The sequence below is a fragment of the Carassius gibelio genome, chromosome A6 (assembly GCF_023724105.1).
Source record: "Carassius gibelio isolate Cgi1373 ecotype wild population from Czech Republic chromosome A6, carGib1.2-hapl.c, whole genome shotgun sequence".
Classification (NCBI taxonomy): domain Eukaryota; kingdom Metazoa; phylum Chordata; class Actinopteri; order Cypriniformes; family Cyprinidae; genus Carassius; species Carassius gibelio.
In genome coordinates, this window is record NC_068376.1 from 27080137 (window position 1) to 27092909 (window position 12773).

The 12773-nt window shown below is 35.6% G+C and overlaps 1 protein-coding gene across 1 annotated transcript; it reads left to right on the forward strand.

Moving 5' to 3' along the window:
- The first annotated feature begins 1634 nt into the window (after positions 1-1634).
- LOC128015917 (monocarboxylate transporter 1-like) lies at positions 1635-12546 on the forward strand. Its single transcript, XM_052600167.1, has 5 exons — positions 1635-1857; positions 3647-3889; positions 8476-8619; positions 8778-9572; positions 10015-12546. The coding sequence occupies exons 2-5, from the start codon at positions 3673-3675 to the stop codon at positions 10239-10241; spliced, it is 1383 nt and encodes a 460-aa protein (XP_052456127.1). The 5' UTR covers positions 1635-1857; positions 3647-3672; the 3' UTR covers positions 10242-12546.
- Positions 12547-12773: the final 227 nt, after the last annotated feature.

The following is a 12773-nucleotide window of genomic DNA, read 5'->3' on the forward strand; positions in this document are numbered from 1 at the left end:
GTCTATATTTTTAGACAATAATGTTGATCCAGGATCATCAAAAGATGTTTATCCAGGAACGTGTCTAACTTGGCAAAATCACGGCGACCGTTGAACAATAGAGACCTCGACGGGACAGCACTACCCCATCTGTTCTTTCCTGCCTCTTTTGTGGTGTGTTTATTGTGACAGCTGTTTTTCTCCAAACAACGTGCACGTTCCACCGTGAATCCATGGTCATCAGATCTCGTGTTTTTTGGGTGTGGGGCTGCACACACCAAAAAAAAAAGACCTCAATTGCTCCTGCTGCGGTTGGCCTGAGTGCAAAGCTTCCTCGGATGAAGGAGAAATCTATTTATGTCAGTTCTGTGAAAGTTTTACTACGCAAATCGGAGAAAGTAAATATTTGGGCTTGGTGTCACGTCCAGGACACGGTCTCTTTGAAATGAAAGCGTGACTAGGCATTTGCAAGTCACAGAGGGGAACTGGGAAGAACGTGTTTTACTGTTCTAATCTGCAGGTGCGTGCAGCTGAACATTTTCTAGTTTCATAAAAAGGAATGGAGTGTAACGATTACTTCAGTTCAGTTTATTCTCGCTTAAATATGGCCTAAAACATTGTCACCTTGGTTCTTCAGTCTCAGACTTGCTCATGTAGAATAAAGACAATAAAGCCTCTTTAAACCTGAGATGATTCATTCAGAATTGGTGTGCATGAAAACACTTTTTTAGGGTTGTGCAACCTTCCGAAATGAACAGAATTCATTTGAAATTAGATAGCTAAAAAAATAGATAGATAGATAGATAGATAGATAGATAGATAGATAGATAGATAGATAGATAGATAGATAGATAGATAGATAGATAGATAGATAGATAGATAGATAGATACACCGACATGTATTTGTATTCAACTAAGAGAAATATATACAAAATGGGTATCAGATTAATGTTTCATGTAAATATATATACTTCCTCATTTATTTGATCCAGATGCTTGTTGTGTCTAAAATATAGCTTATAGTATTGTAAGTCAGAGAAATTGCTTCTAATTCTGACATTAGCCTTTGCACTGCAGTTATGTTCCTTGAACCGCATGGCAAAAAAAGAAAAAGCTCTTGTTCTGAACATTTTGTGCAGTCTTTCTCACAGATTTCAAAGAGATTAACAACTGCAAACAAGTGTTGCATTCAGAGGAAAAGGCTCGACCCTTCGGAAACTGTGTGTGTGCGTGTGTGTGTGTCACATCTCATGCGCAATAGCAAATGTTCATCCTTATTGACGTTCATTGTTTTTTGTTCCTTGACCTGATTGAAAGACAGGTAACGTGAATCAGAGCTAATTATAAATTAACAAGGAGACTCTGCAGGAAGTGTAATAAAATAAACGCCTGTTTACAGTTACAGTTACAATATAATGGATGTTTGTTGACATTGGATGCATTGACACATTCAAAAAGAAATGCTAATGCTATCTCAAAGACTCCACATTCAAACCTGTATCCTCAGCAGAGTCCTGAATGGGTGGCTTTGACAAAAAAAACAAGGAGGAGGAGAGCAGGGACTCAAGTGGGCATGGTGACATCAAAACATCAAGGAGCCAATAGAAACCTGTCTTGAATTTTTTTTTGTAAATTTTGGGTGCCAATAAGAGCTGCCCTGAACTCAGCTGAACACAGTTTGACGAAGCTGACCATATCACAGGACTAAAGAAGTTCCAACAGTTTTTTTTTAACTTTATTTTATTTTTTTCACAGGCCGACCTCCTGAGACTTGCCTTGACCCAGACTGGACCCTTAAAATCCTGCTCGCCATCACAATGGAATAGAAGAGTACTTTGGACTACTTTATGCAAAGAATTTATAGACTGTTCCAGAAAGGTAGGAGTGCTTCTGTGTGGAATGTGTGATTCTAAGCTTGAATGCACTAAAACGTCTAGCCTGATGCCATGTCAAGGACCGGTTTTTACCTGTAAAGTGATTCATTTCATACTCACTTCCTTTTAAACCATAGAGCACTTCATTTGAAAGGAACAAATATGCTCTGCCAACATGATAAAACTGTCAGATGGTGCAAATTCAAAGTGATCAGCCCAGTGATGCAATAACGACTAAACCTAAATATATCTCGTACCAATTAAATACATAATTGTATCACTGACAAAGTATGTTAAGAGAGCTTGTAAGAATTCAGTTAATTCTGCTGCATTTGAAACTGTTTGGCAATACTTTAAAAATACCATACGCCAGTGGTTTTCAACCTGTGGCACGCCGCTGAGTGTCTACCCGCTGCTGAGCTCTGGCTGGATCTGGTTTTCCCATTTTGCTGAGTGATGCCATCCCGAGTTATTTTCTGTTCATTGCCAGTTCATTCAATAAAGACGGTTAACAATCTAGCTTCTGAGTACTAAGTTATTAACCCAACAATAGCGGGGTCAGTTAATTTTTTGCAGTGGGCCGTGCAAACATATGTGTTTGGTTGTGTGGGCCACGAGTTGAAAAAGGTTGGGAACCAGTGCTATACGCCATACATAAGAGTACATTTCATGTCCGTTTATTAATTTGGTTGGTTGTTACCGTGTAATATGGAGGACAACGTACAAGCAGCCAGTCATTATCACAAAAAATAAACCTCCTCAGGGTGATGCAAGACCCTTTTTTTGCATCAGGGCCCTTTTCGCCTCATCTGAATTTGGTTTGTGATTATGACTGCACATTGTTGTTTTAATGAGAAAGTTGTTCTTAAAAAACATCTAGCAGCTAATAGCAAGTTGCCTGATTTCTTAAGATCATGCTATCTTGGCTGGCAAACCAAATCCAAGATCACATGTAAATAGGCTTAAAGGCCAGTTGGGGAAATAACCAGATATTAAGGTGCTTCTCTCTGACATAAATCTCTGATCCTCCTAAAAGAATTTCATTCACATTTCCATTTTGGAGGGCATGTTCACTTTAAAAGCATCCTGCTGTGGCTTTACAAATGCTTGATGTGCTCAGGTCAGCTATGAGGCGTTAATATGTAAAGGCACCATGACTCCATATGGACTGTCTATGTTTCCTTTGAATTTTTTTCTCCCACATGTATGCACAATGATTTCTTGCAGCTGTTGGGTGTGATTCATGTTTATTAATATGTGATGCTTTGAAGTTTTAGGCTTACCTTTAGAGGACTAGAAAATCTTATATTTGCTGGCCATGAATTGAGGCATTAGAGAAGCTAGCATTAATTTTACTATTGCTCAGATTTAGTGAGATGGATTTGAACAAACCCCCGGCCCAGGGTTTTAAACTTCAGTGCCCACACCAATTGTGCTTCAGACATGAATGATACCTCAAATGATGCAGTTGAGGAAGTTTTCTGACTTTGGAGATTTCTCATCTGCTGGATATATGGATGAAAAATCCTATAGAATAACACTGAATGAGCAAGCTCGACCATGTGAGCATGAGACCTCTTTCAAAATCATGAAAAAAATATTTCCGACCTTAAACTTTTGAATGCAAATATATGTTTCCTGTATGTTTTCTAGTGTCACGTTCTTTATAGTTTAAATTGGGTAACATCATTCAACTATGTATAATACTTTTATAATGAGCCTTGGAGATGTTGAGATCTTGAAGTCCAAACATTTGACCTCTTTCTTTTTTTCCCTCCATTTTCCCTTTACAGAGAGATCTTTGTAAGCACCTGGAGCCATGGCACCTTGTGTTGGAGGTCCTGTGGGATACACCCCTCCTGAAGGTGGCTGGGGTTGGGCCGTAGTGTTTGGTGCCTTCATTTCTATCGGTTTCTCCTATGCCTTCCCAAAGTCCATCACTGTGTTCTTCAAGGAAATTGAAGTGATCTTCAGCGTCTCCAGCAGTCAAGTGTCCTGGATCTCTTCCATCATGCTTGCTGTCATGTATGGAGGGGGTAAGCAGTGACTTCCTGCTCTTTATATGTATTATAAAAAGTTATTTCCGAATTTGTAATAGTTTAATCTCATACTAAATGTTTGAATTGATTCAGAACCAGAGTTAGAATAAATCTGTCCTTGAGTAACTTTTAAATAAAGCTGTGTAGTCATGCTTTCAAGCCAGTGGTGAGATCATGGTTCAGGTAATGAAGATCCCAGCGCAGATTATCAATGGATATGGTGCAAGTGAAAGGCCCTTATTCATTCGAATGGAAGAAATGAGAGGCATGCTAAACAAGGCTTAGACATCAGCCACCGGCTGCTTTGCTGAGAGATTGAGCTCTGAATGGGTAACTCTATCTCCCTCTAGAGTCCTTCTTCTCAGTCAGCTCTTTATTCTGCAAGTGTCAGATGTTTTCCTTGGAGAGATATGAGGAGATGAGACGGCTAACTCAGGAGTGGCACAGACTTGTGATGACTAGCGTCAATAGCAAACTTGTCTCAGGAAGTGGAGCACCACTGAATGATGTCAGCACACTCACAGAGACAGACTAAATTGCACGTTCGCCTTCTCACGCTACTGAGCACATCAAACTTGAGTTAAAAAATATAAACCTTTATGGATAGGTTTCATTGATTTTGACAGTGTGGTGCTTCTTTTTGGTTACAGCTTAAACCCTAATTAGTGTACTATACTGGCAGTATGGTTTGCTTGTATACTTACACATAACATTTAAAACAGGCAAAAATAAACCAGCTTGCAATCTGAGTTAAATATTTAGTTCACACAAAAATAAAACTCCTTTTTTTCTTTTTCCATATCCTCATGTCAGTCCAAACATGTGTGACTCTTTGTGGAAAACAATATATATATATATATATATATATATATATATATATATATATATATATATATATATATATATATATATATATATATATATATATATATATATATATATTGAAGAAAGTAACTGCTCCTATTTTCCATTCAGTAAAATATTTATTATTACAATTATTAACAATGTCACTTATTTCCTTCTCATCAACTTCCCTAATAAACATTGAGCAATTATTACTAGAAATATTAACTTCCTCTACCCTATGCCCATTTCTCTGCTCCACAATCTCTTTTGCTAACTTATACCCAATATTTACATGAGACTCATTGAATTCATTGACAATGTCATTCATTTTATTTATTTTATCATCATTTACAAAATAATTTGGGTAATCTACTTTTCCAGTATTCTTTTTAATTATACTATTAAGTACTTTTCATTTTATTTGAATATTATTCTTAAGCTTGTCTAGTAACTTATTATAATAGTCCATTTTACAAAATCTTATAATACGGATTAATTTATTTTTATATAACTTATATATATTTTCCACTTGTTTTGTTCTAATTGTTATTAAGTTCCTGTATAATGCATTTTTCCTTTACATGCCTTCTCTGTTCCCTTAGTTCCCTTAGTTGTTTAGGGAAATCGTGGTGGTTAGAGAGTTTGGTCCCTAGGGTTGTGGGTTCGAGTCTTGGGCTGGCAATACCACGACTTTGGTACCCTTGAACAAGGCATTGAACTCCCAAATGCTCCCTGGGTGCCGCAGTATAAATGGCTGCCCACTGCTCTGGGTGTGTGTTCACAGTGTGTGTGTGTGTGTGTGTGTGTGTGTGTGTGTGTGTGTGTGTGTGTACACTTTGGATGGGTTGAATGCAGAGCATGAATTCTGAGTATGGGTCACCATACTTAGCTATATGTCACTTCACTCATCCATTGTTTATCCTCGTTTTTCGCTTTTGGTTAGTCCAGGGTGTTACAATGTAATTTTTTTTTGCTTTCTTTTAATAGATTTTTCCTTTTTTTTTGTGGACACTCATGCTGTATGTGTCATTGACCCACACACTACTGTCAAGCTGCAGCTTTTGCCCTTACATTTGTCATGAAAAACAGTAAGCCAGTCGATAAGGATGTTCCTTTCAGTCTAATCTGGTGGGGTTGACATTATGGCCATGAGTGCTCATGGCTTGTGAGAGGCTTGTGACTACACATTTGACCTCATACTCCTACACTGATCCTTCTGGCCCAGCAGAACTAATTCCCTTCTGCAATGCAGGGGGCAATACATAGCATATGACCCAGATGATCACAGAACCAACCACGCGTGGAAGATATCCAGTATTTTTTTTTTTTCCTGACGACAATGCTATGCAGAATTGCATTATGTAGTGCTACTGGTTTGTACTCACATATCTGCAGACAAGACATAATTGTGTGAATATTTTATGCTGACTTTTGCACATTAGACATCTGTGTAGCAATATGTTACATATTCATTTGAATTCCCCTGCTCACAAGTAAATCAGAATGGCATTGTTTTAGCATCTACCTTGATGCTGGCCATGACTGACATGTTATGGTTCCCCCTTTGCTCTCATTTCACTCAATACAGCCACAGTCTGAATGCCCTCTAAGCTAAATACTGTAAGAAGGTGTTCGTTTCTTTTCCAGGGATGTCTTGTTTGGGCATTCTAAGTCAAGATGTCTTCCTACATAGACCTCAAGTGCATTTAAGCTTGTTGTCATTGACCCAATCAGCCCAGAGTTGGTTTGCCTGGAGCAAGAGAAGTTCAGATATGTGGACATTTACATGAATGTGGACTGATCTGATACGTCAGGAGGAATACATTTTTTGATGTCACCCAAGGACTTAGTCTATTTTTTATTCTTATACCACATTTACAGTCTGAAAAACTGAAATTCATGATAAGGCTTTTTATGTGATTATCGAATTGTAGAGGCTTTAATATACAGTAGGCCTATACTGATTTATCTGCATTTTTCCATCAAAATAAAAGTTTGATGATTTTAACATTTGTACTTGACACTAATGAATTTCCACATTTATAAATGTTTTAATATGTTCTTTGGTAAGCTGCTCCCCCGCTGTGCTTGCGTGGTGGATTAGAGAGGCAAACAAGGCAGCCTATTGTAGCTGGGAGACAGAAACGTGCAGGCGCTCACCATCACTCCCCAGTTTTCACATGATTAGCAGGCTTCCTTCGTACATTTATGATAGGATTTGGTCTCAGTACAGGAAAGACTTAAAAACACGCACGTAACTGGAAATACCTTTGGGATCGTTGTGTTTCCCACTGTAGGAGAGTATCAGGTTTGTTAGGGCTAAAGTTTACCATAGGGTGAAACATAACTGGAATATGATTTAGTTGAGCATTTTAAGATTGGTCTTTCAGCCTCTGCATTTCACAGGTAACATCTTATGCTCAGTTTACTGGATAATGATTGGAAGCAGCAAAATCTGCAGTTAGATGTTTCTTTTTTTGTTTTTTGTTTTTTATAATATGTAATGTCAAATTCTATTGTTCTTCCCCACAGAGCTGCAATGCCCTCTAGTGGTCTGAAAAGAGAATATCAACTTACGTCATAAAAAAATCTAAATTGACCATTCATAGTTTTACTGTAGTAGCCTATACATTCCTGGTGTTTTTGTAAACAGTTAATTTGTCTATGTTATTTCAGATAGATGTTTGTCTTCATAATGTTTTATCATAATATAAAAACATGCTCCACCTCTAAAACAGTGTTCCTGTGATAGGCCAGTCCATCTTTTTCAACCTCGTTGTTTTCAAACCCATCAATTCCCAATGGATAAAATCAAGTCCCGTGTTAAACTTCCTGATAACTTGGAATTATATTTAATCTCAAGCATGCTTTTCAACAACACTGTTACCTCCTTGGTAAACAAGTACACTAACTTGAGATAAAGCATTTTCACATCGAAGTGGTTTATTATTATACCACAAAAAATTTTAAGTATTTGGATTTGGTCAAAAATACAGTAATATATCAAAATATCTGTTTTATACACACACACACACACACATATATATATGAATTTTCAGCATCATAACTCCAGCCTTCAGTGTCACATGTAACATCCAGTCTATCACATGATTATGTAGAAATCATTCTAATATTCTGATTTATTATGAGTGTTGGAAACAGTTCTGCTGTCTAATATATTTGATGAAGAAAAGGTTAAAAAGAACTGTATTTATTCAAAATAAAAAAACAATTTCTAATAATATATATTATATATTATATAATAATATATTTTCTTTACTATCATTTTTTTTTCAATTTAACACATCCTTGCTGAATAAAATATTGATTTTATTTTTAAAAAAAATAGAAAGAAAGAAAAAAATATTGACCCAAAATTACTGACCAGTAGTGTATATTGTTATTACAAAATATTTATATTTTAAAAACATAGCTTCTTTTTATATATATATATATATATATATATATATATATATATATATATATATATATATATATATATATATATATATATATATATATATATATATATATATATATATATATATATATATATATATATATATATATATATATAATGATTTAATTATTTCATTATTAGATTGTAACTTCAGAAATAGCATTTAAATTGCTTTTAAAACAGAAATCTTTTTATGGCTTCGGATTACAGAAATAAATAAATTTTACTCTGCTCTGTGCAAATTCTGAAAGATTTTTTTTTTTCATGTCATTCCTAGGTCCTGTCAGCAGTATCCTGGTCAATAAGTATGGAAGTCGACCTATTATGATTTTAGGAGGCTGCCTTTCAGGAGTCGGGCTTATCGGTGCCTCTTTCTGCAATACTATCGAAGGCTTGTACTTCTGTGTCGGTGTAGTGGGAGGTATAATTAAAAACAAATATGATTTTTAAACATGCACCGTTGTTCTTATCCCATGCAATTTACAGTAATAACACTCCTAGTGATGTTACACTCTTGTGACACATTTATCACAAGGGGACATTTTTTCATTTTGAACTATGTGTTATAATGTTTTACAGGTCTGGGACTGGCATTTAATCTCAACCCAGCTCTTACAATGATTGGGAAATATTTCTACAAGAGGCGCCCAATAGCTAATGGCATTGCTATGGCTGGTAGCCCAGTCTTTTTGTGTACTCTGGCTCCCCTGAACACCTGGTTCTTCGACCAATTCGGCTGGAGAGGGAGCTTCTTGATTCTGGGAGGACTTCTGCTGAATTGTTGTGTAGCTGGATCACTGATGAGGCCCATTGGGCCAAAACCAAAACCTGCTGTCAAAGCTGCCAACAGTAATAGCGAAGCCAGAGAGAAAAAGAGTGTAATAGACACTATCAATGGTTTTATCGATCTTACACTCTTCAAGCATCGTGGCTTCTTGCTTTACCTTATGGGTAACGTGATCATGTTCTTCGGCCTCTTCACTCCTCTTGTGTTCCTCAGTAACTACGCTAAGAGTAAGGACATTCCCAGAGAGAAGGCAGCTTTTCTGCTTTCTGTCCTGGCCTTTGTAGATATGGTGGCACGACCTTCAATGGGAATAGTCGCCAACACAAAATGGGTGAGACCAAGGGTGCAGTATTTCTTTGCAGCATCCATTCTCCTTAATGGTGTGTGCCACCTGCTCGTCCCTCTGACCACCGACTACACAGGGTTTGTGATATACTCCATGTTCTTTGGGTTTGCCTACGGCTGGCTGAGCTCTGTGCTGTTTGAGACCCTCATGGATCTTGTGGGAACTCAACGTTTTTCCAGTGCTGTAGGACTGGTGACGATTGTGGAATGTGCGCCAGTTTTACTGGGGCCACCCTTACTAGGTGAGTATGGAGTGTGTTTATGTCTCATATAATTGGCCAGTTTTGAACAACAAACCAAATTATACAAAAAAAGTTTTATTTATTAAGCATGCAGCTTTTAGGACCTCATATTAATTGAGAGACGTGAGAGTATTTGTCATAGAACAGAAACATTTAAAAATAACTTGTGAAGGCTAAGATTCATACTTTTTTTGTTTGTTTGTTTGTTTGCCAATAATGAACAGTCACATGACCAAAAATAAATTTTTCCTTTTGCATTTAAATAAAATGTAATCTAAAATCTTGGAAATAGATTAACCACGCAGTCCTAGAAGAAAATACTTTTGCATATCTTTAAAATTAAGATTCATTATGAGGAATATATTGGGACTTGTTGAAAATGAATTTATGGCCCCACTTAGATCACTGACTTTTTTTTAATTATGATTTTATGCACTCACAGGGAAGTTCAAGGACATCTACCATGACTACATGTATACATACATTTCCTGTGGAATTGCCCTTGTGGTTGGCAGTTTGTTTCTGTTCATCGGAATGGGTATCAACTACAGGTTACTGAATAAAGAAGCAAAAGAGGAATCCAGGAGAGCCAATCTACAGGAGGAACCTGGCAAAGAGATACAGGCACTGAAAGGACCCAGTGACAATACTGCAGAGGATGCTGTGTGACAATAGCTGATCCTGTGTTTTTTTTCTGGGTGATTCTTTCATTTCTGTGCTTTCTACATCAACGATCTGATTCCAGACATCCATCTTGGACTATTCTGGTTGTGATGCAAAAGTTTCAGTGCCTTGCATGAGTACATGCATGCAATATATATTTTATAATAGGGCTGGACAGTAATTCAATATCAATATGTACTGCGATATATTTTTTCCAATAACGGTGAAATTATTTTTAAACACATTTCCGATATTTCGATATACATTGCCAGTGTTTCCCATTCATTGATTTATATGTGGGGTTTGACTTCGTTGAATAGACACGAGCACTGCACGTTTCGAAATCAAAACACGTCGCGGGTGTTTTATATGAATGTATATCTGAAGGGAACCAACTGTCTACAGAAAAGTTTCGATGGCACTTTCATTTTATCTGATAAAAAAACGTTCATAACCGCTGGTTCTACACTGTTCTACCGCTCTCACAGCGCCTCCTGCTGGCAGACAATCACTTTGCATTCAAGTCCGTTTCCAGCAACGTTTATTTTTTTCCTCTGCAGCAACTCGGAGCACTTTTCATACTCTTTATAGCCTACTTTTATTTTACTTTTTTTTCAATCTATAAGAATAATCAGCGTACACAGCTTAACATTTTTGAACAATAAGATTTTTTAATGTTTTAAGAATGTGTTTCTTTTAAATAATTATTCTGCTCACCAAGCCTGCATTTATTTAATCCAAAGTACAGCGAAAAGTTTAATTTTGAAATATTTTTATTATTTAAAATAACTGCTTTATTTTCAATTGTAGTTTATTCCTGAGATCAAAACTGAATTTTCAGCATCATTGCTCCAGTTTTCAGTGTCATTCTAATATACTAATTTGCTGATTATCAATATCTAAAAGAGTTGAGTAAAAAAAAAATATTCAGGATTCTTTGATGAATATAAAGATCCAAAGATTAGCATTTATCTGAAATAAAAATCTTTTGTAACATTATACACTATTCAAAAGCTTTGAGTCAGTATGATTTCTTTCTTTTTATTTTCTTTTTTGTTGTTGTTGTTTTTTGAAAGAAATTATAGACATTTTTATTTAGCAAGGATGTTCAAAAATGGATTTATCAAAAGAGATGATAAAGACATTCATGTTACAATTTGTATTTCAGATAAATGCTGTTCTGCAGAAACCCTCTATTCATCAAATAAACCTGAATAAATTCTGCTCAGCTGAAAATTATTTTTTTGCAGCAAAATCAGAATACAAGAATGAAGGATCTCAGGAGGATCATGTGACTGGAGTAATGATGCAATTTCCAAATATAAAACAGTTCTTTTAAATCGTAAAAATATTTCAAAATGTTACTGTTCTTCTTGTATTTTGCATCAAATAAATGCAGGCTTGGTGAGCAGAAGATACTTTTTTAAAAACATAAAAAATTGTATTAGGTGAGTCTGAGACTATTATTTGACAGTGATTTCACATTTATTGTTTGTATGCAAGCCAAATACAATATATATATATTTTTTTTTTCTAATATATTATATGGTTTTAAATGAGGTGTCATAGACATGGGAAATTAATTTTTCATAAATTTGTATACAGAGATATCTGTTGTGGGCGTTCTTGGCAGTTTTTATGAGGCTTTTTTTAATAGTGTTAATATCGATATCGGATTATATAGTATCGACCGAAATTAAGAAATATCTTGTGATATCAATTTTGGCCATATCGTCCAGCCTTATTTAAAAAATTATTAGTATGTTTTTTTTTGTTTTTTTTTTAAAGTATAAACATTTACTATAGGACAGGAACTGTATCTAATCTGTTTTAGGGCATTTTATGTAGGCTAGACTGAGAGTGAGAGAGAGATTAAATCAGTTAACACATGCATATAAAGAATTAATCTACAAGAAACAAATGTTGCCTTCTAACAAAAAAGGTAGAGTAATGTGAAAGCGGTAGATATGCAAGAGTCTCTTGTTAAATATATGCACAAACTGAACATAAAACTTTCTAAGTTAAAACAGTTAATGCATTGTTTTGTTATCCATGCACACTCACCAGTGTCTGTTATTTTGTGTATTCTTGTGCGTCTGTGTCTATGTGTGTAGTCTAGCAATGATGAAATATTATTTACTTGTCTAAAACTGTGTTAACGCAAAGGCAATTTGTGTATATCCTAATGGAAAATTGTTCTTGAAATGCCAAATAAGTTACTTTTAGAGCCCATTTAAATGTATATAATGTTTCTGTTGCAAAATGGTTAAAATAAAAATTATTCTCATTAAATAAAAGTTGTATGACTTCACATCTGTTGGGTGTGAATCCTGCTGTTCTTTTGAGACTCACAATGATGTAAGTCGATTACCTTATTTTATCTTTGACCTCTTTTGCAAAATGTTCAAATGACTCTGAATTTATGGGGACTCTCCATAGTGGTTTTTATTCTGTACAAACTGTATTTTCTATTGACCTATACCCCAACCTAACCAAAGTTTTGGATTTAAAAAAAAAAACTGAATGATTTATAAGCCT

What these genes read in the sequence shown, in the direction of transcription:
- LOC128015917 (XM_052600167.1), top strand. Translation starts at nt 3,673, where the DNA reads ATGGCACCTTGTGTTGGAGGTCCTGTGGGATACACCCCTCCTGAAGGT. An exon ending in CTGTGTCGGTGTAGTGGGAG is followed by an intron (nt 8,620 to 8,777) that starts GTATAATTAAAA and finishes AATGTTTTACAG; the next exon opens with GTCTGGGACTGGCATTTAAT. An exon ending in ACTGGGGCCACCCTTACTAG is followed by an intron (nt 9,573 to 10,014) that starts GTGAGTATGGAG and finishes ATGCACTCACAG; the next exon opens with GGAAGTTCAAGGACATCTAC.